The sequence below is a fragment of the Spermophilus citellus genome, assembly GCF_964194105.1.
Source record: "Spermophilus citellus genome assembly, chromosome: 5".
NCBI lineage: Eukaryota > Metazoa > Chordata > Mammalia > Rodentia > Sciuridae > Spermophilus > Spermophilus citellus.
Genome location: NC_138186.1, coordinates 3,000,725 through 3,025,535, shown reverse-complemented (window position 1 = coordinate 3,025,535; position 24,811 = coordinate 3,000,725). Strand labels below are relative to the sequence as shown.

At 48.1% G+C, this 24,811-nt stretch overlaps 1 protein-coding gene across 1 annotated transcript in view; it reads right to left on the bottom strand.

Annotated features, from left to right (window-relative positions):
• Positions 1-24,811, bottom strand: part of DCDC2 (doublecortin domain containing 2) — a gene marked incomplete at both ends in the record, with an annotated part of 186,804 nt that overhangs the window by 47,929 nt on the left and 114,064 nt on the right. The window contains one exon of the mRNA XM_081295956.1: positions 21,347-21,509. Within this exon, the coding sequence (XP_081152082.1) occupies positions 21,347-21,509 (163 nt within the window). The remainder of the gene's footprint in view (positions 1-21,346; positions 21,510-24,811) is intronic.

Sequence of the window (24,811 nt, the reverse complement as noted above, 5' to 3'; positions counted from 1 at the left end):
CTAGCTAAGGTTTAGAACATGGAGGACTGAGGTGAACAGGCCCCCATCCCCTGCAAACACAGAATGCAGATGAAATGTGAACGCCCAAGTTTATCCATCACTAAGTTCGAGAGAAATGGCAGTCTCTGCTCCTCCAGGGAAAGTGGGCAGGGACCCAGGTTCTGGGGCTTGGGATCTCGGGTCTCAGTATTCACAGGGCAGAGCGCTAGGACCGAGATGCCAGCGTAAGACTGGACTGTTCCAGGAGCTCCAGATCCACGAAGAGTCGACTTTGAACACACACAGCATCTCTCTCACGATGTGCAAGTCAACCCGGCACCCCCACCCCTCATCCCACAGCTACCAATCACCACGAGCCACACAGGGCATCTGCAGTTTTCTTCTTGCACCTTGTTCTGTTAGGTATTTGTTTTAGAAATGCAACAGAAAGAAAAATGAGGTGGCCATTATATCTAAGGTTCCTTCCACTTTGAGTTCTTCTGTTCTGATTCAATATATTAAAGCTCAGTTCTATAATACGCCTCTCCTCCTTACGTGACTTGCTTAAGAACACTCAGTGACTGCCCAAACAAGGGAGTAGCCAAGTCTCTGCCTTGTAATTCTATTTAAAAGAAAGTTGATGTCAGATGATGGCTCTCGATGCTCTCGTAAGTAAACAGGCTCTGTAATGCCAGCTCTGTGGAGACGGCTGTGACAGGCTGAGACCCATTTAGCTAACATAAGTTGCTAAAATTCCGCTGGGCGATCAGGTGGGAAGACAGCTCTCTATTCACCGAGACAGACTTCTTTTTTAACTCCATGGGAGAGATTCATCACAGCTTCTCCTCTGAAGTTCTGAAGCAGTGACGCCCAGCCTTGCTCATACCCACACAACAAGGCCACACAGCCAGGGGCCTCTCCTGGAGAGGTCACTGCAGAAGACTCGAGAGGAGGCCGGGAGCCCAAATGCAGGACAAAACTCCTGCGTTTCAGGTTCCCAGCTCCTCACACCCCAGAGTGTCTCTTACCTACACCTACATAAACCCAAGTGCCCAGTCCCAAAATGAACACATGCAGATGGAGAGTAAGGACAGAGGCCACTGTGATGGCGCCCACTGTTTTGAAAACCACCCTGGGCTGCCCTCCTCAGGGACACGGCACCTGGCCCAGTTCGGAGAGTGCAGACTGCACGCACCCTGCAGGGGGAGCGGGACCCTCCCCACCCCAGGTCCCCGGGGAACTGAATATCAGCGGCAGTACTCCCTGAACTGCACGTTAGGAGTCAAAGCCCTTCCTGGCTTGTCGTGAGCCACCCGTGGGCTGTGTGTGTGAGCTCTGCGCAATTGAGCGGATGAGGGTCAGGTCAGGTGTTGCGCACTGATTGGGCAGTGTGACACAAGTCTACCTCTCCTCTTGCTCTGCCTGTGATCCTACACAGCACCCAAGGTGGGTGTGATTTGCCAAGATGTCAATCAATCTGCGGACCACAAGATATCACCAAGCAAGACTCCGCCTTTCGAAACCCTATCCCTTGCCTTATTTGGGTGGAATATTCTATCGAATGTCTTTTCCCCAATAAATAGGGGGGGTTTTGGGTGCTCACTCTCTTGCTCCTTCCAGCGCTGCCCAGCGTGGAGCTGACCCTTGGGGTCCCAGAGCAGTCCCACCCTCGAAACTCATTCTCATGTGTTGCGTGGTTTCTTCACTGTTTTCTTAGTTATTGCTGCAGCCAGCTCATCTCATCCGCCTGGCCAGCTGGCAGGGTTTACTGGGTCAGAGGGGGCTGTGGAGAGCCTAATAGAGCAAAACACACCGCTCACAGTGGGGATGACTGCCATGCAGCAGTGACCACACGGCTTGGCTCACTGATGACAGCCACCAAGACACGCCTCAAGTGCCACGGCAAGGCCAGCAGCTTGACCGGAGGCTCCAGTCCTGTGGGATTCGCCAGGCTCTTGTCCAGCTCATGGCAGCCTCCCTCCTCCATCCTCGACCCATCCCCCTGGACTCTTCTCGGCCTGGACCAAGAGGTGGGGTCGTGGAGGAAGACACAGGAGGCCTCTAGGCAAACTGGAATCTATTCAGCCAGAGGTGGGCCAAGCAGATAACCTAAGAGTCCAAAATCAGACCAGGTCCAGGTTGTGGGGCCAAGGAGAAGACAGGTAGCCCGGGCCCCCTACCTCCCAACAGCCCTTATCTGAGGCCAGTCACAAGGCTGGCTGAGATACAGCACCAGGGTGCCTCCCATGCTTACAGGGCAAGGATCCAAAAGAGATAACAATTCTGCAAATGCCATACACTTCTTTCTTAGGGCAATGAAAAATACATTCTGAGCATTTATTTATCCTGTGCATTCAAATTCTAAAAGCATGCTGTGCCTTCTACTGCCACAAGACAAAAGGTCCTGGTGGTAAAATCATAATACACAGAATCTGCATATACAGATATAAATAAAATATGTGGACAATTCTAAAAGACAGGCTGCTTTAGGAGGACGGAAATAATACAAATTTTTCTTCAAAGTGCCATTTCCCAACTTATATCCCAACCCTTACACCTATCCTATTAATTCAGCACTAAAACACACACACACACACACACACACACACACAGAAAATATAAATCATACCCCTAAAGCAGTACTACACCAGCCACCAAAATTACATAGCATGATGATGCATAATTATGGCACTTTCAAACAGCATTTGAGAGTGTGTCACAAGCGATGAAAAATGTAATTTATTTCTACCGACAGATATTAATTGCTCTGTGTTAGAAAATTTTTGAACCATTACTGATAAGCAAAAACGGTAACATAAATGCCTGGAAAACAACTGCAAGGAGAGAGGTCTAGTCTAATCACAAAAACTCCCGCAGCATAAGGAAAGGCAATTTCTCAAAGAGGACATCTATTATTAAAATTTGTAAATTGTTGCCATGACACAGTTGGAAGAAGCTCAGATGAGAAGTCTCCTCCAGCAGGTCTAAAGTGTTATTAATCTCTGATAGCACCAGCTAATTGGAGTTTAAAATTCTGTCCTGTTTCCTTAGCAAATAACCTTGGTTAATGCAAAACTGGCCAATTTCAGTGGAACCTACATGCAGAATAGATTTTTTTTTCCCTTTAAAATTGATTCCCAAATGGTCACAAATGAATTTTACTGGAGGCTTGGGCGGAGTTGAGTTTTCCCTTATTACTATCAGTATTATTATGACCATTAATCAGTTGGGGTCTGTTAATTCAGAGAAGATGAAATTTGAACAGCAAAGTGAGGTCACACCAGCTTCCGTGGCTGGTACGGGGGACCGTAAGTCATCACGAATTTCCAGAATCTCTGCTGTCCTGAAGCCGACTCTAGGTGAGCGCTCCCAGCCACAGTCTTCAGCACCTCGGACACCTGCGCCGTTGCGCATGCGCCTCACTCATTGGCAAAGGCTGCCTGCGCCCAATCTCGCTCCGCAAGTGTGACTCCAGCTCTCTGGTCCTGGACCCTTGCTGGCACCTCCTGTCTATTTCTCATGTTTGTGTTTCTACCAATTCGCCGCTGATCTTTTAAAAACGTAGGCTGGATCTCTTAAGAGTTATAACTGAATCTTTCTTCTCCCTTCTCCTGAGACTCCTCACTAATTTGTGACCACTTCCTATACACACCTTCAACTCAAACCCTTCTCCTAGGGTCTTTTCCCACTCTTTCCAGTCCTGTCTGAACTGACCATTGGATCATGCTCTATAAAACACCACGCTCACCAAGTCAAACCAAGCCTCCAACGCCTGTCCCTGGGCTGCAGGATCACATCTCAGGGCATTCGCTTGGCGCCTGAGGCTCTGGATGATTTGACCCAGCCGACCTCTGTGGACCAGGCCACTGATATTTTGTCAACCCACCTGGTCCTGGTCAGCCAGTGTGACCTATAAAACACAAACAAATACAAAGTGGTTCCCACCTTGGGATTTTCATGCAGGCGAATTCCCTGTGACTCACACCCTGGTTTTTCATCTTTGGATTTCAGGTCAAATTTCAGTTCTCTACAAAGTCATCCCAGACGGGAGTGGCGCCCGCGTCCTTGCCTTCCTATGCTCACGTAGCGGGCATGGCATACCTCCCTGTGCTGTCATCCTTCTGTATGTGGAAGTCCACTCTCCAGCCAGGTCCGCAGCCTGCTGAGGGCACAGGCCATGTCCCACGGCTCTAGAATCCTGTTCCCTGTGCTCAGTGGGTGATCTGCTCCAGAACCACCGATTGGGCCCTGTGACAAGGGAGGTCTGAAGGGTAGGGAGCCACCATGCTGACTGGCTGAGCAAAGCCAGGGAACCAAAGGACGAGAAACCAGGATTCTAAGTGAAAGATAAGCCAGAGCCGAAGGAAACCACGTGAAAACCTGCACAAAGTGCAGCTAGACCAAAATGGGAGGTATAGGAAAAGCCAGCCAGAGGACAGGGACTTGGTAAGCAGGAAAGTGGACATGTGTATGGGGAAGGAGAGGCGGGGCCAGGCCAAGGCCCCACCTCCAGGGCTGACAGGCACTTGGTGGTGATGACACAGATGCTCCACCAGCACTTGGGACCTCCACCAGGTCTGACCTCCTCCAGCCACAATGCAGACCTCCTCAATGGAAGACTGAAATCCTTTAGTGTGTTCTCTCACCGCCGTGAAATCCCACACCAAAAGGAAAACCAGAAAGTCCCCAGGTGCTGGGAAGTTCAGCAAAACCATTCATAAAAACCCTGAGTCAAAGAAAAAATGACAATGGGAATTTTAAAAGACGTTACATAAACAATAAGAAGAAAGTGAAGACTAGTGAATTTAAATGTATGTGTTAGAAAACGAAAGCTCTGAGGATCAATGCTTTATCTATTTCAAGAAGTAAGAAAAAGGATAACAAGTAAAATTCAAAGGGACTTTGAAGGAAGAAGATAATACAGGAGCAGAAATTAAATGAAAAATAAAACACATACTACTAAAGAAATTTAACCTGAAATTAAAACTGTCACATGAAGAAAGTGCCAGTCTACCTGGCTACGGCAGTAAGACACTGTATCAAAAGAATAAAACATCATCCAGTTTGGATTTATTCCACAAATGCAAGTTTGATTTACAATGTCCAAAAAATCAGTGTAACTCCCCACATAATAAGAAATAAAAGGGGGAAATCCAAAATTCAATTTCAACAGATACAGAAAAAGTATTTTGATATCATCCAACACCCATTCTGATCAATATAGATATAGACTGGGAAACAAAAAAGTAAACTTTCAAAATAAGTAGAACTTCCTATATCTGATTAAATGTTATGTTCAAAAAGATGGAACAAATGTACCTAATGGTAAAATGCTAGAGGCTTCCTCTTCAGGGTCAAGAAAGAGGCAAGGGTGTCTGCTATCACTAATTTTATTCAGTTCTGTACTTCAAGGGCAGAAATGTAAGAAAAAAGCTACCAGAGTGGGAAAAAAAAAGGAAAACTATCATCATCTGAAAGTGAAATGATAAATATTTAGAAAACCCAAAAGAAACCACAGAAACAATTACAAGTAATAACTGAATTTAGTAATATTCCTGAAAGCAAAGTTGAGTATGTAATAACCAACTATATTTCAATACACTAGCATCAAATGCATAGAAAATTAAATTTGAAAACAAGACCATTTTTAATAGCACCCAGAAGGCCAAAATAACTGTGAATAAATCTAAAAAAAAAAAGCAATGCCAAACTCAAACCATAACTTTGAGAAATTAATAATTAATAAATACTTAAATAAAGGGAGGGATACTGTGTTAGTCAGTTTGGGGTCCCTGAGTCCAAAGTATCTGACATGAACATAGAGAAGGAAAGATTCATCTTGGCTCCTGGTTTCAGAGGTGTCTCCACGGTCAGCTGTCTCCACTGCTTTGGACCTGGGTCAAGGCAGAATGTCCTGGTGGCAGGGTGTGGCACAGGAAAGCTCTCAGTTTATGACTGCCAGGGGGAGAAAGGGGGAGGAAGGGGCCAGAGATAAGATATAGACCCTCAGGCACCCTCCAGTGACCTAGTTCCTCCAACCATGCCCCACCTCCTCCCAGCACCCGTCCAAATTACTAATCTATCAATGGACTGACCCACTGACGAGGGCAGAGCCCTCCTGACACAACTGCATCCCAAAGCCCCACGGGGGACGTTTCTGCATTAGGGACCAGTCTTCAACACACCGCTTTGGGGGACAGTCCATGTCCAAAGCGCAACACACAGCCATGCTCAGATCCTATAACTCGACATCTTAAGAGTGTGGCCTATCGATTTAATCCAACCTCAACCAAAATGCTAACAGACGGTTTTGTGGAAATTGAGAAGTTGATTCTAAAAAAGAAGTATCTGAAATAAAATGACCCACAATAAAGAAATAAATCTTTAAAAAGAACAAAATAAGATGAAGGGTTTGTTTTCCTGGCACCGGGAGGTAGGATAAGGTCGAGTCAGGAAGGCACTGTGGGCAGCACTAGGACAGACCGGCCTTCAGAGGACCTCCAGCCCCAGAGCAGGGAGACTCCACCCACAGAACAGAGGACTGAGGTTCCTAAGAAAAGGCGCAGCATCAACCAGGGGGCCCCCTGAGAAAAGCCACTCTCCACCCCACCGCACACCAACCCCGAGAATCCACTCCAAACAGACCCAAGATTTTAAAATAGAAGGCGAGACTCCCAAATCCCCAGAAGGAAACCCAGGAGTCCGTGTGAGGGGCCTAGAATTTTTTTTTTAACTGAACACAGAAAACTCCCATTCTAAACTTAAAAGACAACAAATTAAGAGTTTTTAAGGATTCAGTACTTCTGTTGTTAAAAAAAAAAATCATTAAGAAAATGACAAAACTAGGGCTGGGACTGGGGCTCACTGGCAGTGCATCTGCCTGGCATGTGTGAGGCACGGGTTCAAGTCTCAGCACCGCAGATAGATAGATAGATATCAACAACTTAAAAAAAACATTTTTTAAAAATTACAAAACTAACCACAGAATAGGAAAGGGCATTTTTGGTACTCTTATTCAACAAATAAATCATGTATAAAGAACTACAAATCAACATGAAAAAGGCGGTGGCGGGGGTGTGGACCGGCACTGCCACTTTGGAACACGGTTTGGCAAGATCTTTTAAAGGTGAAGCATGCACGTGACGTGGCCCCTTGATTCAACAGAGATGCACGCGCTCACCAAAGACAAGACAGCAGAGAAGCAACGTGGAAGTCACGGTGGTCGGCAGGTGGGAGCGCAGTGCACAGCGCAGCAACACCAGGCGGCATAGGACCAACTTATCCCGCCATACAGTGGACGGACCCCACCCGCGTGATCCTGAGTGAAGGACAGCAGAGCATGGATGATGGGGTTCCTCCAGGGGCTGTCGGGGGGTGAGGGGCTGCCCAGGTGCGTGCCAGCGCCTGTCTCTGGCTAGGCTGATGCACCTCCACCTGGGAGGATGCATCCAGGGGTCTGCTTCTGATGCAGTCCAGCCGCTCCCAGGGCGTGTCTCCAGATAGCTGCCTATTGCTGGTGATTGGAGTTGAGCAGAAGAGCGCCCAGGAGTCAAGCCAACACCAGAGAGTGAGGGCCTGAGCCTGCGTGAGCGGAGAGGGACCCACGGGATGGGCAACTGTCTTGCCTTCATTTTGCTCCAGAAGCCACTCTTTAAAGTTATGCTTCAAAGTTTGATGTGAGAAATTAGAAATGTAAATAACCGTTAGTCCAAAGTGGCTTTTAAATTCTCTAATAATGGAAAATCCAATAGCATGTAGACAGCATCACACAAAGAATCATTTTACATTATAAACTGAGAAAAATCCATCAACCCAGTGAGGTCTTAATAGACTCCATTTCTTACTGGAACCTTCCTAAGGCTGTTATCTTGGCAGCACAGTGCACCTATTCAGGGACCTTTCAGCCACGCTTTTTTATAAAAGTATAACAAGATTAATTTTTTGGTTTTCCCTATGTGGAGCCATATATTACACCTAAGCTCCAATATTGATTTCTTAAGTCAAATAAACAATCTTTCTTGTCACCTATTACTTTGCTAGAATTTGAATAAAACACCTCTGCTCACATTGACCTGGCCCACCCTGCCTCAGTGCTGTGCCAGAGGCCCCACTGATCTTTAAACCACTGTGAGAGGTTTGATCAGAAACATGATTCATCAAGCTAACCCGGATGAAGAAATGTCATCCTTAGCAACTGCCATGCCTGATTTCAGATAAAAACCTGGCGACAGCTATAGCGCATTAGGAAAAATTGGGTCATTCTCTCATCAGACTTTCAGAGACTGACTCTGGGTTGGAAACTGAGGCAGAGAGGTCGGGTTAGACAATAAGCAGGCAGGGCCTGGCTCTCGGAAGCTTCACCAACCCAGACCAATGCACACCGCAGCTCCTGCTCGGCGTGAAGGAGATTCACCATCCTGTGCAGTCCACCGGCTCTGGTGCCAAGAGGAGGAAATGCTGGACTCAGGGCTCAGGAGGGCTGAGGCCACCAAGAGTCCTGTGAAGTCTGTCCTGAGCACACACAGGAGACACACAGCAGAGACCCAACACCCGGACGCCCAGAGCGTACCGAGGACGCTGCTGGGAGAGAAGGCGGAAAGGAAGGGCCTCCAACGTGGGAAGTTCAGAAGGAGTTTGAACAGAAGGAGCTTCGGGTTCCTGAGCATCACCCCATCCCCCCGGGGAAGCCTGATGGAGGTCAGCAGGGAGGGAGCCCTGGAGAGCCCCGGAAGACCCCTGGTCTGCCTGGGAGGGAAGGAGCCGACACCAGCAACCCCCAGAAGACAACACCAGCGGCCATCACTCTGGGCGGTGTGGACACAGGCCTGGAGAGGTCGGCCTCTAACATTAGCAGCATTAAAACCGTGGCAGGAGTTAGAAAGCCATGGGGGCAGCCACACACGAGACCCGACGCCAACCCCTCTCTGCTCCCTTCCCCCAGCGCAGCCCACTCTGTGCGCAGGGGGTGGGGGACTCTGAGGTGAGGAACCACTGCAGGGGACCTGGGCGTGGAGACTGCGGCACTGAACACATGGATGTGAGGGGTGTGCGGGAAATGCAGGCAGAAGCAGCTCCCAGTAGTCAGGAAAACGGGCCCTGATCTGAGAAAGGGGTTGGGCCCAGAAACCAGGGCGGAGCCTCTGTGATGAGGCCCCAGAGAATGTGCCCGGCCCTTCAGTGTGGGAAGCTCCATCATGGGAGACAGAAGGTGAGCGGGCCCAAGTCACAGTGTGGGGTGGTTCTGAGGAGCAGCGGCCTTCCAAGGGCACAGTGCAGACCACCGTCACCCGCGTGGTTTTTACAAGCGTGCACAGCAACTTTTGAGCAACCTGAGTCAGGATGTGAGAATAACATGACAAAGTTAAATAGTCAAGACAAATGCCCCACCACACACACACACACACACACACACACACACACACACACACCACACAAATATAAATAGGTGATTTTTCATTGTCCAAAAAGCAGATTTCTAAACAACCTTTCTCTGCTCACATTAAATACCAGTCTAAACTAGAGGGTTCGTCAACCTTTGACGACTGTTGGTTTAAAGTGAATTAGAGATTGAAAGTCAGCCCCATTTTACTTTTTCCTTTCTCAAATAAACATTGACCCCGACTGCCTGGTCACATCTCTCCCTGTGTGTCCAAGCCTTTTGGGGTTCTCTGTCTGCCTCTGTCCCTGTCCTCCTGGACCTGGAAGTACGTGGGAGTCTCCAGCTCCGTTTTGGGCCTTCTGAGAAAGCCCAGCTTTCCCCATTTCCATGTCCCTCCTCCAAAGAAGGTGCTCCCTGGCCCACAATCAGGGGAGTGAACAGGGGGAACCCAGAAGTACCTGTCCTGAGACCCTACCTGCACTGGAGGTTATTTTTAGTCTTATATTTTCACTGCAAGGAGGAGGACTCTGCCTGCGCAGCTGACCTTCTGTTGCTGCCTCCGCCTGCCCCTGTCTAACCCTGCTGACCTTTTTCAGCTTCCTTGCCAGTCCTGCAAGAGCCTCCTACTTGCCGCCACAGGTTAGAGGGCCACCTGCCTCTCGGGAGGGCAGGGAGGGGCTAGCTATCAAGGCAGCTGTCTCGGAGAAGGACTTCATAGAACTGGGCGAACCCATGCCCCATGCCCTCCCATCTCAGGTCTCCATGTTTCTGACCCGGAGACCAATCCAGACCAATCCCCATCTCGACATAGGTAGGTGCTCACCAGCAGCCTCCTTCAGCATGTCCCACTTTGCAAAGTGTTTTCTCATTTCATCAAAGTTCCCTTGTTATAAAAATGTTGGAAAACCATGATCCTGCCTCTAGATTGTAACCTCAGGGTGAACCTGGGAATGAAGTCTAAGGAGAATCTGATAATCTCCCAACTAATTTCTAAAAACTGAGCAGGCTACTTGCCTCCCAATAGAGCAGCTGCCTTACATCAATCTACCCACTGACTTTATTCCTTGTTCCTTCTGTCTGAGGCTTGCTCAGAAAGTAAAAATTCCTAAGAGATCAAGTCATCCGTCTAAAAGATACAGAGTACTGTACTGAGTAGGTTTTAGTTACAAACCCTCCCACCTGGAAACGCAATAAGTCTGGAACATGCTGGGACAAAAGGCACCAGAGGAAAGATGGAGATTGTCTGTCAGTAAGGACCGCCAATGGCACCTGCCCAGCTCTCGACCCGGGAGGTGGCCGCTCATGGCTCCCAGAACCACGTCAGCACACGCCACTTACTCCAACACCGGACTGGATCATTAACATTCTTAAGGGCAAATGGTAGGATTGTTTTATTTAAGAAAATCCCCATCGTTCCTTTTTGCTCGTAATGCTTTCTTGATCTAGTCTGACGTGGGAACTCTCTGGTCTTTTAACTCGATCTTTTTGGTGGTGTAAGTTACAGTGGAATAGTCATTTGTTTTGAGACTGTAAAGCTTTTACCTTATACAAAAAAGAACGATTTGGGGATTGCCAACTGTCGTCCCTCTTCTCCACATCCCTCCTCCATCAGGTACATTTTCAATCCATTGTCTTGCTGTTGTTTGGTGGTGTTTGACTACAGAGTGACTCCAGCCCTGGTGAAGGCCTGCCAGGGCTCTCACTTTCACCAGGGCCATGAGCCAAGGTCTGCCACGCCATGCCAGGCACACCTGAGGATCGTCACTCCGACAGGCAGAGGGCTCGGGGCCTTGCCCTTAGCCTTGGCTTAACAGAAAGGTGCAGCAATCAGCACAGCACATTTCAGCTATAAAAAACCGTAGGATCTGACTAAAGTCACTAGAATCATGGGAAAACTTGGGGCAGGGGCTTCTGGGACACCTCAGAGACTAAACGGCTGCTGGGTGTTCAAGGCCTCCTGGCTTGTAGCAGGTCCTAGGTGCTGAGTGTTCTACACCTGCCAGGCCGTGCGTTACTCTCTGCTGGACACACAGTCCAACTAGACGTGAGGTGGAAAGCGGGCTGGGGCTCAGCGGTACTGCACTTGCCTGGCATGCGTGAGGCACGGGGTTCGATTCTCAGCACCACATATACATAAATAAAGGTCTATCCACAACCTTATATATATATATATGGCAGACTAACCCCAAAGGCCCATTTCCATCAGAAAAAAATCTGGAGAACAGAAGACACAAAATAGGAGGAGAGTATCAATAACCTAAAATAAGAAAGAAAGCACTGAAGAGTCTCAGCATTGAAGGCACAAGTTCCTGAACTTACAGACCCCAGGCTCTTTTTTAAAGAGGTCTCAAACATTTCTATAAGAAAACAAACAGTTCACGGGCATCAAATGTATGCAGCAGACACTGGGAGTGTCTCATCCCACCTTCAGGCCACCGCAGTCTCTTGCAGCTTCAGACGCAGCTCCCAGGCCCTGGGCCACTGGGTCTCTCCCCTGATGCCTTTGTCTGGCCACAGGAGTGGGGTGGACGGCAGGGATGCTGCTCCAGTGCAGCCCGCAGCCAGGGAAGGGCGGAAATCCCCCTGTGGGACCACTCCCAGGTGTGTTTGGAGGGCCCCTGGGAGGACCCCAGCCCACGGAGCCCAGCTGCCCGCAGGCGTTCCCTTCAGTATGGCCCTCCTATTGGCCTCCCTGCCCTCCCTTCCTGGGTCTCCTCCCAGGTGAACTAGACCCCTGGAGCCCTTTCCTTAGCTCCTTGTTTATTATGCAAAACTTCTTGGGAAATTCAAATTAAAGCCCAGGACGGAGAATGGCATCAGATAGCTTCACAGCAACTATAGAAGCAAAGACTGTGAAGTGACAAAGCGCTGAGCGGCAGGTGTCTCTCACCAAGGATTCTGCGCATCAGAACTAGGTCTAAATGTGGGACTCTGGCAAGGACACCCTCAAGACACAGGGGGTCTCACAACATAATGGCCACCTCAGTGCTCCGTCCCAGAACACACAGGAGGATGTGCTCTGCCCAGGGGAGTCAACCCGTCAAGAGGGAGGCACATGTGCCTAGAAATGGAGTCCGCACACAAGAGAGCCCTGTGGAATTCCAGGCGCTGGTGAAGGAAGCTGAGGGGACCCGGGTTCCCTGGGTCTGGGCCACACCCTTGCAGATGGGAACCCAGACTCAGGGGCCCACAGGGAGGCCTCCAGGAAGTTGGTGACATGCCTGCTACCAGTGCTGCCGCTGGGCGGCACACCCACGGCCCCACGGCAGCCCCAGCACCTCCAGATACCTGCAGAGAGGAGACCGTCTTCCTGGTGGTTTCTAGAAAGAGCTTGATCCAGTTATTAACTAAACAGAGAACGCTGTGAAGTCTTGTGCTAGGCACCCAGAGATTCAGACCTTCCAATGCAACAGAGCCGTCTGCCGACAGCCGCGTATCTCTCCTTCCTAATGAACTGGAGGTCCAGGAGGTGCTGCGTGGGACGGCGGAGCAGTGGCAGTGTGTGTGGCGGTGTGTGTTGTGTGTGGTGTGTTGTGTGTGGGGGTGACTTGTTGTGTTTTGTGTGTGTGTCGTGTATGTTGGGTATGCGGTGTTGTGTGTGTGTTGTGTTTATGGTGTTGTGGGGGGGGTGTTGGGGTGACTGTGCAGTGTTTTGTGTGTCTGTTTGTGTATCAGTGTATGTTGGGTGTGCGGTGTTGTGTATTGTGTGTATGGTGGTGACTGTGTGGTGGGTGTGTGGAGTTTTGTGTGTGTGTTGGGTGTGGCACACTGTGAGCATGGGTGTGTGTGCGGTGTGTGTGGTGAGGGGAGAATGCCATGGGATTGAGGAGAGTGCAGAGGGGTGTCAGACCCATGGAGAAAGGATGCTGTAGCCTGGACCCTGGCTCTACCCTCTCCTTCCAGGAAGGTGACAGCCGAGTCTCGGGGCCATGACGGGGCACTCACTCTCCTTCGGAGCACTGAGGGAACACAGGATTAGTGACGTCGAATCTCACCCCTGCTGCGCTGCAGGAACGTAGGGCTCCCCACTGCCCCCAGGAGTCCACCTTCCCGTCACTAGTAAACGTGACTCTCGGTCCCGTGTGCACATGCCACTGTGCATTAATGTGCCATTTGCTGATCGATGGCACAGCAGATGGCAGCCCTGAAGGACACGGGATCCAGAGTTATGCACCTGGTCTGAGCTCTGGAGCCCAGACGCAGCCTCTGCAGCCGGAATGAGCCTCCCGCTGACTTGGCCCCAGCTTTCAGTGCTTCTGCGTCTTCATGAATGACACCTGCCCAGCTCCCGCAGCAACTGGGAATCCTCCAAGACCTTCAGTCAGGTCCTGATGCCTACGGTAGCACCCAGAAAATGTCAGCTGTCCTGTTAGCGACTGACCTGGTCAGACCACACAAAAAGAAGATGTCCCGCCTCCCTTTAGAGAACCTGCCCTGCCCTCCCGGCCTTCAGAACCCCTTGCCTGTTTTGTACCCCAGGTGCTCATGTTGGGCTCCAGAGAACTATAATCCCACAGATGCTCCTCAGGAACAAGGACCAAGGTAAGAAAAGCATGAACTGCCGATACAGGAAGGTCTCTGAGGAGTCCTGGAGCGAAGCAGATGGCCTCACGTTGTGTGCCCAGGGTCCTATGTGACCATGGAGCTCTCTGTAGAGGAACACCTGCAAAACTCCAGGCAGCCACAGCTCCACACACGGACCCTGCTGGGGGAAGTCATAGGGAGCCTCTGCCTTAGAACCATCCAGAAGCTCTGAGCTGTCCCGAGGGCTATGAGGCAGGCAGGCTGCTGGCCCCATCACGGCTTGGATCTGAAATGTGCCCCAAAGCCCAGGTGCTAGGGGCTTGGTCACTGGCCAGTGGTGCTATTAGAAGGTGGTGAAACCTTTACAAAGCAGGGCCTAGTGGAAAGAAGTGAGGTCACTAGGGTCATGCCCCGAGGGAATACTGGGACCCGGCCCTTCCTGTCCATTTTGCTTCCCAGCCACCAAGAGGTAAGCAGCTTTCCTCCACCACCTGTTCCCTGCCAAGATGTTTTCCTGGCCGTGGAGACAGCTGACTATAGACTGAAACTTTGAGCCAAAAATAAACATTTCTTCATTGCAAGCTGATTTTCTCAGGTATTTTATCACAGCAACAAAAAGCTGGCTAACACACCCGTCTAGTAAAGGCCTCGGGAATTGTCTTCCAGGATTTGGGTAGAGGCTGCTTGTTTCTTCCTATGGCACCAGCCCCCTCCATGAGATGGCTTTCCCTTTGTGTCAGCCCCATTACTGTTAAGTAGAACAAGGTCAAGGAGAAGGCCAGCTCCAATCAGCCCAAGCCGGTAAGAGGCGGGGGGCACCTGTCTCAGAGTGAAAAGTGGTTTTTATGATGACCTTTTAAAGGGAAGGAAATCTTGCCCCATTTCACAGAAACAATTTGGTATTATCATCCATTGTACAAAATAAAAATAAATGGACAGTTTTAAGCTTTTGAGCTGGGAAATTCAAAAGTATTCTGTAGATATCTTATTGTTATCTTTATCCCTGTTGTGATAACACAAAGCAAGGTGATTTGCCATAAAGGTTATGTCTTATGCTGAAAACAACTAGGGCAACCAAGAAGGATAAAAATAGTCATATATAAAGTAGGCCACAGGCCACAGAGAAGTCCCAGCCTATTACACAGTGGGGAGATATCCCTTCCCTGTCTTGCAGAACCCCGCAGTCCTCAGTACTCTCCCGGACCCCACAGAAATGCACTTAGGCAGAAATGGCCCTGCTTTCTTGTGGTGTGCTGTGACTTCTAAGAAATGACTTAATGCCAAGAGAGGGAAAATGTCAATGCTGCAAGACAAAACACATTTTCACATTTATGGGTGGTGGACGGAGTTTGTCACTGAGATGGACAAGGTAAATTGGTTCAACTTCATTGAGAAAAAGTTCTTGACAAGGGTAGAATTATGACTCTTGGAAGAAAGTGTGAACACTCCAAGCAGTCAGTAGGAAGGAGGAAAACGGAGCTGCCCTGGGGAGGAGCAGAGCATCCGGGACATAGCAGGCCCTCAGGGGACCCTCACTGCAGACATGGAAGGCCACCTTGGGAAAGCTGGGGAGGGGCTTCAGAGACGGGCCTGGGTTGGGAGAGTCCCAGTCCCAGGGTATTTAAGTAACTGCTTTAGAAAAAAGAATGGGGTCACTTGATAAATAACTAGAGCTCAGCTTAAAAAATATCCACCTTTTTCAAGGTTCCCAACCTTTGGGTCTGAGTGCTGCAGACAGACTCAGCCTGGGACAGCTTGTGGGAGGCTGGAGAAGACCCTGTGACCCCAGACTGCTGCGAGGAAACTCTCCTTGTCGTAACTGACGCCCACCTGCAAAGCAGGAAGCTCTCAAATCATTGTCTTCCCAGAGCCCTGGAGCATGGGAGAGGAGGAAACGGGAAACCCACAAAAAGGCTCAGCTGAGACCCATCAGCTCCCTGTCACTAAAGGGAGATGCGTGAAAGCACGCACAGGTAAGCATCCCCCCGCTCCTCCCCATGCCCCTGCAGTCCCCATATGGACACGCCCACCCCTATCCTGCAGGGTGACAGTCTGGCAGCTCCCAGAAATCATTAGCCACTGACACATCCTCTGACCCTTCATAAGACGGTCTCTCCTCTTTTCCTCCCATTCACAAAAATAGGAAACACTATTCATCTATTCCGAGGATTTGTAAACGGAGTTCATAAAATATCAGATTGATACCCACCATGGGAACATTGCAAAGTCTGGGTACCAGAACTGTACCGTCACTCAACAAGTGCAATCAATCTAGTCACAATTGACCAACACACACACACACACATGCACACACGCGCGCACATGCACACACACACATGCACACAGGATAGATACTCTGCTAAATGCGTGTCTCTGTCCTTCACATGAGGCTGATGGCCAGAAGCTACTGTTGCTCTAGTGGACAGGCCCCATCCTGGTTTTATTTCACCGCAGACCTGGTAGGAGGAGGAGCAAGTTGAGGAGAGACAAGGGGTCAGAAATCCCATGACTGCTTCTCCTCCAACCCCAACCCTGCCACCCCAAGGATGGGCGTCCCAGGGACACTCACAATGGCAGCCTAACTCAGAGCCCATGGTGAAACTCCAGGGGACCCAACTTCGGTCTCTCTCTGAAGTGTGCATGCATCATGTGACGGTCTTTGCTTGGCCAGGACCAGTGTGGTGTGGACCTGCCTTTTATCTACAGGAGGCTACAGAAGGACTCAGACCTGGCTTTGGAGGCAGCAGAATAGAGAATGTTATGGAATCTGCAGCCCTGGGGAGGGGTGGAGAAGGGAAAAGCCCCCACTTAGAGCAAGGACAATGTCTGAGAAGCGAGGGCGGCAAGCCACGCCTGGAGGCAGCAGGCTGGTGCCAGCTGTGTCATTCCCAGGTAGGCACATGATTCCTTCCCTGTCAGCAACCTCCCTGCACACAGTAGGCATTTTACATAGTACTGTGGGTATAATAAGATGATTCGGATGAACACTGGGCTGCATAGGATGTATGAGCCATACAGAGAAAATGTGATCCGAGCCCCAAATACCTACTTACGATGGAACTCTGGGATAGTCTTACAAAGGTTTGGGATATCCATGTAATTCAACACTTCATGAACTTCTCCTTTTGAGGAAAAAAAATTCTTCATGCCACAATCCTACACTACATAAAAACCCCCAAAAGAATTTACTACAGAGGCCTCAACCTCTCAGCACTAAAGTGACTGACCGAATACACATTCTGACACTGACTTTTATTGCTAGAAATTGAATTCCACCATAAGCACTGGAGGAGTGATTCAAGTCTTGCTGTGCTAGAATCTTGCTGCATGACATGTCCCTAGTGAGTAGATCATCACCGTATGGGAAACGCCCATCCTGCATCTTTTCATTACACTTGACGTAATAAAGCTGGCCCACCTCCCACAGCACATTCTGCCATCGAGGTAAAAGTTAAGATCAATGAAGGAACAGAAAATGTGTATGTCCTGTCACCGGGGGAGTGTGGCAGCAGGAGACACAGGCAGACCTACATCTTCCCCGAGCAGGTCGAACAGAACCAGTGCCAGCCTCGCCATGGCACCTGGGCGCCTCTTCCACATTCTCTTCTGGGACAAAACTCCCCTTTCAAGGCGGAGACCTGGGAGAGCACATTTTCCAAATGTGCCTCTGGTTCATCATCAGGGTCTCCTGGGACCGGGAGCTGTACCTGAGCTGGTACATGGTGGAACCCAAGAACTCAAGTTCCAGTGCCCTGTGACTCTGCGCCCCAGGACACTGACAGTCAGGCTTCCTCACTCGCTGTGCAGGTTGTAGCTATTAGGAAACTCAAGAGCATGACTGCTCAAGGGCAGTCACTCAACAAGGTCATCGTATCCAGACATCTGTCTGCAGGCGCTGCAACTGCTCCCAACCATTCATCAGGAGTCCAAATATCACATGTCCCCTGGCAACTCGAACTGAACAACACTGGGAATAATTAGGGACAGCATCACGAACAACACTAGTCCTCCAGTGTGTGTGTATGTGTGTGTGTGTGTGTGTGTGTGTGCGTGTGTGTACATGCACACCCATGTATGCAAACTGAAAGACAACCACACAGCCTTCAAAAGATGGCAGACTTTGCTTCTTATCACACCTTAGTCTATTGTCTTTAAAAAGTCCTCATGATTACCAATACAGCACAAGTTGTAGCAATCCAGACAGGCAATTATCTTCACATCCTTCTTGACATTTCTCTCCTCACTCTACTTTCTGTGTTCCATGGACTCCAAAAGCACCCAATTTTTTCATGTACCAAATATTAATAATATCAGTGGATCTAACTGGTCATCCAAAATGCCTTCAAAGCACTCACCATTACTATTTAGCTCACCTTGTAGGGAGCAGCCAGTTAACACCTCTAAAACACACCTGGAGGCACCGTTACTCAAGTGGAAAGTGTAACAAAACGTGCAGGCCACTTAAGCTGGTGTTTAAATGCAGCACTAAAAATGCATTTCACACCCAACTTCATCAATCACCAGCCGATCTTACTTTGCATCTTGGCTACCAAAAGAAAATGGGATTCGTTTCCCTGAAGAAATATGTCACAGCTCTGCTTGAATTATTAAGCTTTACTATGACAGAGAGAAACAGAGTCAAAAAAAAAAAAATAAAAAGGAAAAAGGAAATAAGATTAGACCCATGTTGCCATCTGCAGTCTGATAGCAGCACTGCTCATTCACACAGCACTGGATACTGAGTATCAGTATCTGCAGTTAAATAAAAGACAACGTGTAGCTACGAATCTAATTATGATACATCAAGCTGAGAACAGGATGGAGGGAAAAAAACTGGATCAATTATCTCATAATTCAACATATGCTAGATATTCCTTCACCCTACCAAAACTTAATGCTTCGAAATAAAACGGAAGCACTTGCTTGCCATCAAATTTTACATGTATTTTAACTTAGAAAAAGGTATGTCGATTTCATCCTAAAACGAACTTGCATTTTTCCTCATGACCTTGACCTCCCGTGCCCTCGTGTTCATTTTGCTTCAGATCTTTATGACTTTTACCTTCTCCAGGAGCTGGAGCCCTCTTAAGACATGAGCCCTGGAAAGCACACACCTGCTTCTGATAATCCGATGGACGGCCTTAAAATAAAAAGCGACTTCAATCATAAATACATAGGAAGGCTGATTTGGGGGAGAGAGAGAAGGACTTTTGATTTATAATCTGGAGATTTCTCTAGCCAAGACATACGGACGGAGAGCATGGGTTCTCAGTAGTATGGACTCTGGGTGATAGGCTTAAGCTTATCAAGTGACAGCTGAATCTAGAGAACTACACAAAATGTCTTTTCATCTTCCCTCCGGGGGGGCTGGGGGCAGGGGGATGGTTTTGGAAGCTGAGATTCATTTTCCAGGGCGGTATGTTCTTTCTTATCAGGATGAGAAGATACAAAAGGCTTTGTTCTAAACTCTGAGACATGCCTTCGAGATCAGCAGTATAAGACCCTTCCCGAGAAAAAGAAGATCAGCATAAAACCTTCATTGGAAGGCACCAGGAGCTGTTGGGTGGTCCGTGAGACCAGCAGTTTGCACACCTGTCATCTGCACATCACTAGCACAGACAGGCAGTTGTCAGGAACAAGCGCAGGATTCTCCTAGGACTGGGCAGAACGCCGAGGCCCTCTACCTTTGCCCAGTACTTTAGCAAAGTGATTTGCTTCAATATGAAACACAGTTTTGGTATTTTCATGCCACCGATACAAATGTTGTTGACAACTGTGAATTTCTACAAAAGCAAAAATACTGAGAGTTGCGCTTTTTAATCAAGGTTGCTTTCCTCTGAAGAACAAGGTCAACATGGCCTCGTGCGTTCCCAAGTCTCTACAAATAATGTAAGCTGAAAAGATAATTATTCCCTTTGCTCCCAGGGACAAATACTAATCTAAAGACTTTTTAAAAACATAGTGGAAGCAGGAATTGGAATCGCCGTAAGCTAATAGGAGCCTTGCAGATAATAAATAAATAACATCTTCTTTAAGCCTTTCAGTCAATAATTCCTGAAAAGTTTTTTAAAGGTCCTGTTTCTTAGTGGGTTTTATAGCATCACAGAGAATTATCTATTTTTAAGTTCCATTATTCATTCATTCAACATTTAGTAAGTGCCTCATAGCTATTAAACTTGCACCAGAATTAGGTATTAAATATTTTAAAAAACAAACAAGAAAAAACCTAGTCAGACAGGGCCTTGGGGGCTCCCAATCTGGTATATACTGACTAAAATTGAGCCTCTGTTATTTATAATGTTCAAGGTTCAGCTTGTCCGTCCAGGCTAATTTCTTTTCTTTGGTTCTTGCCATGTAACAGGCACTCAATAACAAGCGCCACCTGTATGCCTCCCCCCAGCCTCCTTGTCTCCCGGTCTCTAAAACGGATTGTACAAGTGTAAAGATAAGCCACATCTTAAAATCCTAATGTGATCCCACATTTGGGAGATTCATAATGAGGCCCAGAACAGACAGACAGGCTGCCCAACGTCAAGAGCAGGAGGAGAATCTAGGATGCCTGCGTGTAGCTCATCGCCCTCACATAAAGCTGTGAAGATGTCACTCCCCCCCCTCGTGGAACTGCTCCCATCTGACCTCCACGTTTAACCTGGCCTCGAAGGTCCTCCCCTCTCAGGCTTCCCCTCAGTTCTCAGGCCCACACTGGCTGCCAGCAATTCCCGTGACTCTGGAAGCATCGGGAGCTCCCGAGGAAGTCAGGGCCCCGTCTGTGAATTTGAACCCTTATCCATCCACGCTCCTCCCGCCCGCAGCGTGTCCCCCTGGCAGGGTGCAGGAGTGTCCCAGGGGAGGCAGGTAGCAGTCCCTCCGCTGGCCCCCAGCACCACTCCACTCTCAGGAGCTCACCCCGCTGACAACATGCCAGAAGGAGACCAGCACTCTGCCGGACGTCCCCCGGAACTCCCTGCTTGCGTCACATACCTCCTTAGTTCATCACACTTTGTCTCATGCTCCAAGAGTCTCAGACTAACGCAAACTTTGGGTCATTTACACGACATTTGTTGGCGAGGATCAGTAAGTATGAGAGTTTTCAAAGAAAACTGCTGATATGTAACAGTAAGGAGTATCTTCTGTGGACCCAAAAAAGCAAACGCAGGGACTTCATTTTATTTGATTTTATTTATTTATTTATTTATTGGTCCTGGGGATTGAACCCAGGGGTGCTCTGCCACTGAGCCACATCCCCAGCCTTTTTATTTTTTATTTTTAGACAGGGTCTCACTAAGTGGCTTACAGTCTTGCTAAGTTGCTGACACTGTCCTTGAACTTGCAATCCCCCTGCCTCAGCCTCCAGAACTGTTGGGATTACAGGTGTGTTCACTGCACCCAGCTAATAATTAGAAGTGCATCACAGTCTTAAAATAATAATAAGTAATAACAGCAATACAACAAGAGCAAACTCACCACTGTCGGGCAGCGTTTCTTGTGTATTCTTCAACTTGACATTTTGTTTCGACTTCCTTGATTTCTCTGAATTTGCGACTTCTTTTTTCCCTTTCCTCTTCAGAGGCTGAGGAGACGAGTTGTCACTGGACCCAACTGTTGACTTAGATTGGCGATCATTTCCCTAAATAGCAAAACATTAGACCCTTATCGCAGGCTAAGGAACTCCCAACTCAGCAACAGCTGACAATAGTCAAGTGCCTAATATGCGCCAGGTATGCGCAAAGCTGCTCTCCCAGTCTTCAAGCTGTCCGTGAGGCAGGTCCTGTGGCCACCTGTGACCACCTGTGGTGTGGATGAGGACGTGAGGCTTGCAGGTGCAGCCTGCCGGGTAAGGAGCAGAGGTGACTACTCCAGAGCCCAGGGCAGTCAGCTGCCACAGCCACCCTCCACTCCTGCACCCTTCTTTTTGTTTGGGGGGTACTGGGGATTGAACTCAGGGGCACTTGACCACTGAGCCACATCTGCAGCCCGATTTTATATTTTATTGGAGACAGGGTCTCACTGAGTGGCTTCGCACCTCGCTAAATTGCTGAGACTGGCTTTGAACTCGAGATCCTCTAGCCTCGGCCTCCAGAGCCACTGGGATCACAGGGGAGCACGGCTGCACCCGGCCTCCTGCGCCCTTCCTAACTGTCACATGCACACATCAGTATCATACGCAGGCCCGGCTTGTGGAAATGCTCCACTAGGAACTCCTCTGTTGGTGGAGAGCAAGATCTCCGAATCACACATCCAGAGTGATACACAGACACAAGCGGCTCAGGGCCACATGTTCCCCCCACTCACTCCCACTTGTCCCTGTTCCTGCAAGGCAGCCACAGGCCACCATGCTTTTGGTGATTGCCTCTGGTCCCCACAGGCCTCTTGCAATAAAGACCTTCTACCTTCTGAAAATGGGCTCCTCAGCACAAGGACGAGGCTGAGTCTCGGAGGCCCCCATCACAGCCCCAGTACAACTTCTGGGGAGCCATGGAACATTCTTTATGGTGGTCACTACAGGAAGGAACAGCTGCACTGACACTCAGCCACTACTTGGTCACTGCACCAACAAGATCCTCCTCCTAGTGAGGTGGCGCTGGCCCTCAGATGCTCAGTGCTAAACTCACCTGAATGTATAAGGGGTGGGCGGTAGATAGTGAAGAGTGCCAGTTTGGAGACCAGAAAGCCCAGTTGGTCAGAGCTCCACTTTGCCACTACCTCTGGGGACATAGACTAACTTCTCTCCTCTTTGAGCCTAGGTTGAATGGGGCTAATTAATGTACCTGCCCAAAGGCCTATCATGAATATGCAGGGGGCAGTTTATAAAGGGACCGGCGGACTGGCGTGGAGCCTGATGGTGAGGTGGGAAGGCCTTCTCCAACAGCAGAGAGTAGGCGTCTCTTCCTTAAAAACCACATCACACTTGTGCCATATTAGGTGCAATCTTCATGCAACATCTGTACTACGCTAGGATCTGAAAATAAATGTAGTGATATTAAATAAACAAATCTGCCTAGAAACCTATTAGAACTGCTCATTTTAAACATTTATATATTCAGCCATCCAGAAGCATTTAAATGGTTTTAGCCATCACCCAATTAAGAATAGAAAAATGCTCAGCCTTACAAATGAAGTTATTTATGCTATTTTGTCATAGCCTACAAGAAAATGAATTATGCATAGATTTATTAACAGAATGAAAACTTGTCCAAATCTATAACACTTTTGCATAATTTAATTTCCTATTCCAACTGCAATTTAAACATACAGTTTCCATTTAATTACTGCATTAACTACAACCAGACTTTTTTTTTCTTTTCTTTTCTTTTTCCCATGATTCTTTCTTGCAAGGCCATAAACTGTCTGGCAGAGGAAATAGATAATATGATTCCAGAGGAGTTTCCACATCCATTAATCAAGTCCATTATCCTAGTCTATTTCCAATATTTTAAAATTATAAAAGCAATGGGTGAGGGGAACAACCCTGCTCAAGCCATTGGCGAGTACTAGAAGGTTCCAAGGTGCACAGGCTAGAGTCGAAGGGAACCCAGCAGGTGCAAGACTCGGGAGCACAGCAGGGGCTTTTCATAGCTCTCCAAGAAAAGTATTACTTGAGAAAAGGGAGAAACAAGGAAGGAAAAGGAAGGCCCGTCCTGGGATGCCTAACATCAATATAATTTTACAAGCCACCTCTCGTGTTGAATATTCAGGGAAATCATGACTGCTCCATTTCTGATAGGGATGCTCACAAGGGCGATCTGGGAGCATTAAGAAGGAGCAGCTGACTAAACAGCTACATCAGGCATGTCTCTGATGACTGACGTCCACTCTGCACTCAATTATTGAGAGATAATTCCTCTCCAGGCAACGGCAAGTAAAAATTAAACTACACTGAGAGAGAGAAGGGAGAGAATCATTTTGTATTTAGGAGACTGAAAAGAATTCAAATGCTTTCTTTGAAAAAAAGAAAAAAAATTGATTCATCTAAAATATTAATAATATAAAAATAACTATATGAAAATTATATGTAAGTGGCATAATTTATTTTCAGACTTGTTTATCTCAGAATATGATAGATAAGTTATATGTAGTTATAGAGAGAAGGAAAAGGGGGAGCAGGTGCATTTTTTGTTTGTTTGTTTGTTTGTTTTGGGCAGGGGATACTAGGAATTTAACCCAGGGGCATTTTATCACTGAAATACATCCCCTGCCCTTTTTAATTTTTATTTTGACACAGAGTCACATTGAATTTCTTAGGGCCTTGCAAAGTTACTGAGGCTAACCTCTAACTTGCAATCCTCCTGCCTCAACCTCCCGAGCTTCTGGGATTACACTGCCAAAGCTGGCTATTTTTTTATGTTTGGGGGGTTGGGGGGTTGTTTGTTTTTTGTTTGTTTGTTTGTTTTTCTTTCTGAGACTCCACATTTGATTTTTGACTTGGATACAGGGGATAGATAGTCATTGCTCTTTGGGAGGCATAAGAGATAGGGGAGTTTTGCCAAGTCATACAGCTGTGCTAGTCAGTAAAACAATATTATTGAGTGGTTCGTATGTGCTACATACACACTAACCAAACGTTTACCAAATGTAATAAACTATTACGATCAGTATTTTATAGCTAAAGGAATACCTTTCTCAAGGTATGATTTTTCTACCACACCAAAGCTTTCTAATGCCCAAGATGCTCAAAACGCCTATGATACATATGATTTCCTAAAACAGCCATTATGAATTTATCTCAGAAAGAGAAGAATCAAGAAGGCCTAATTTTATCGATGTCTTACCAAAAAAACTAGCCACGGGGCTATGCTTTAACCCTGTGCTTCTACCTTGTGATTCACACACACACAATATGTCTAATAGGAACAGCAAACCACTAGCTCACACATACCAAACACAAACAAGCTGGGCACCACTGTTCAGCCTGTAACCCCAGCAGCTGGA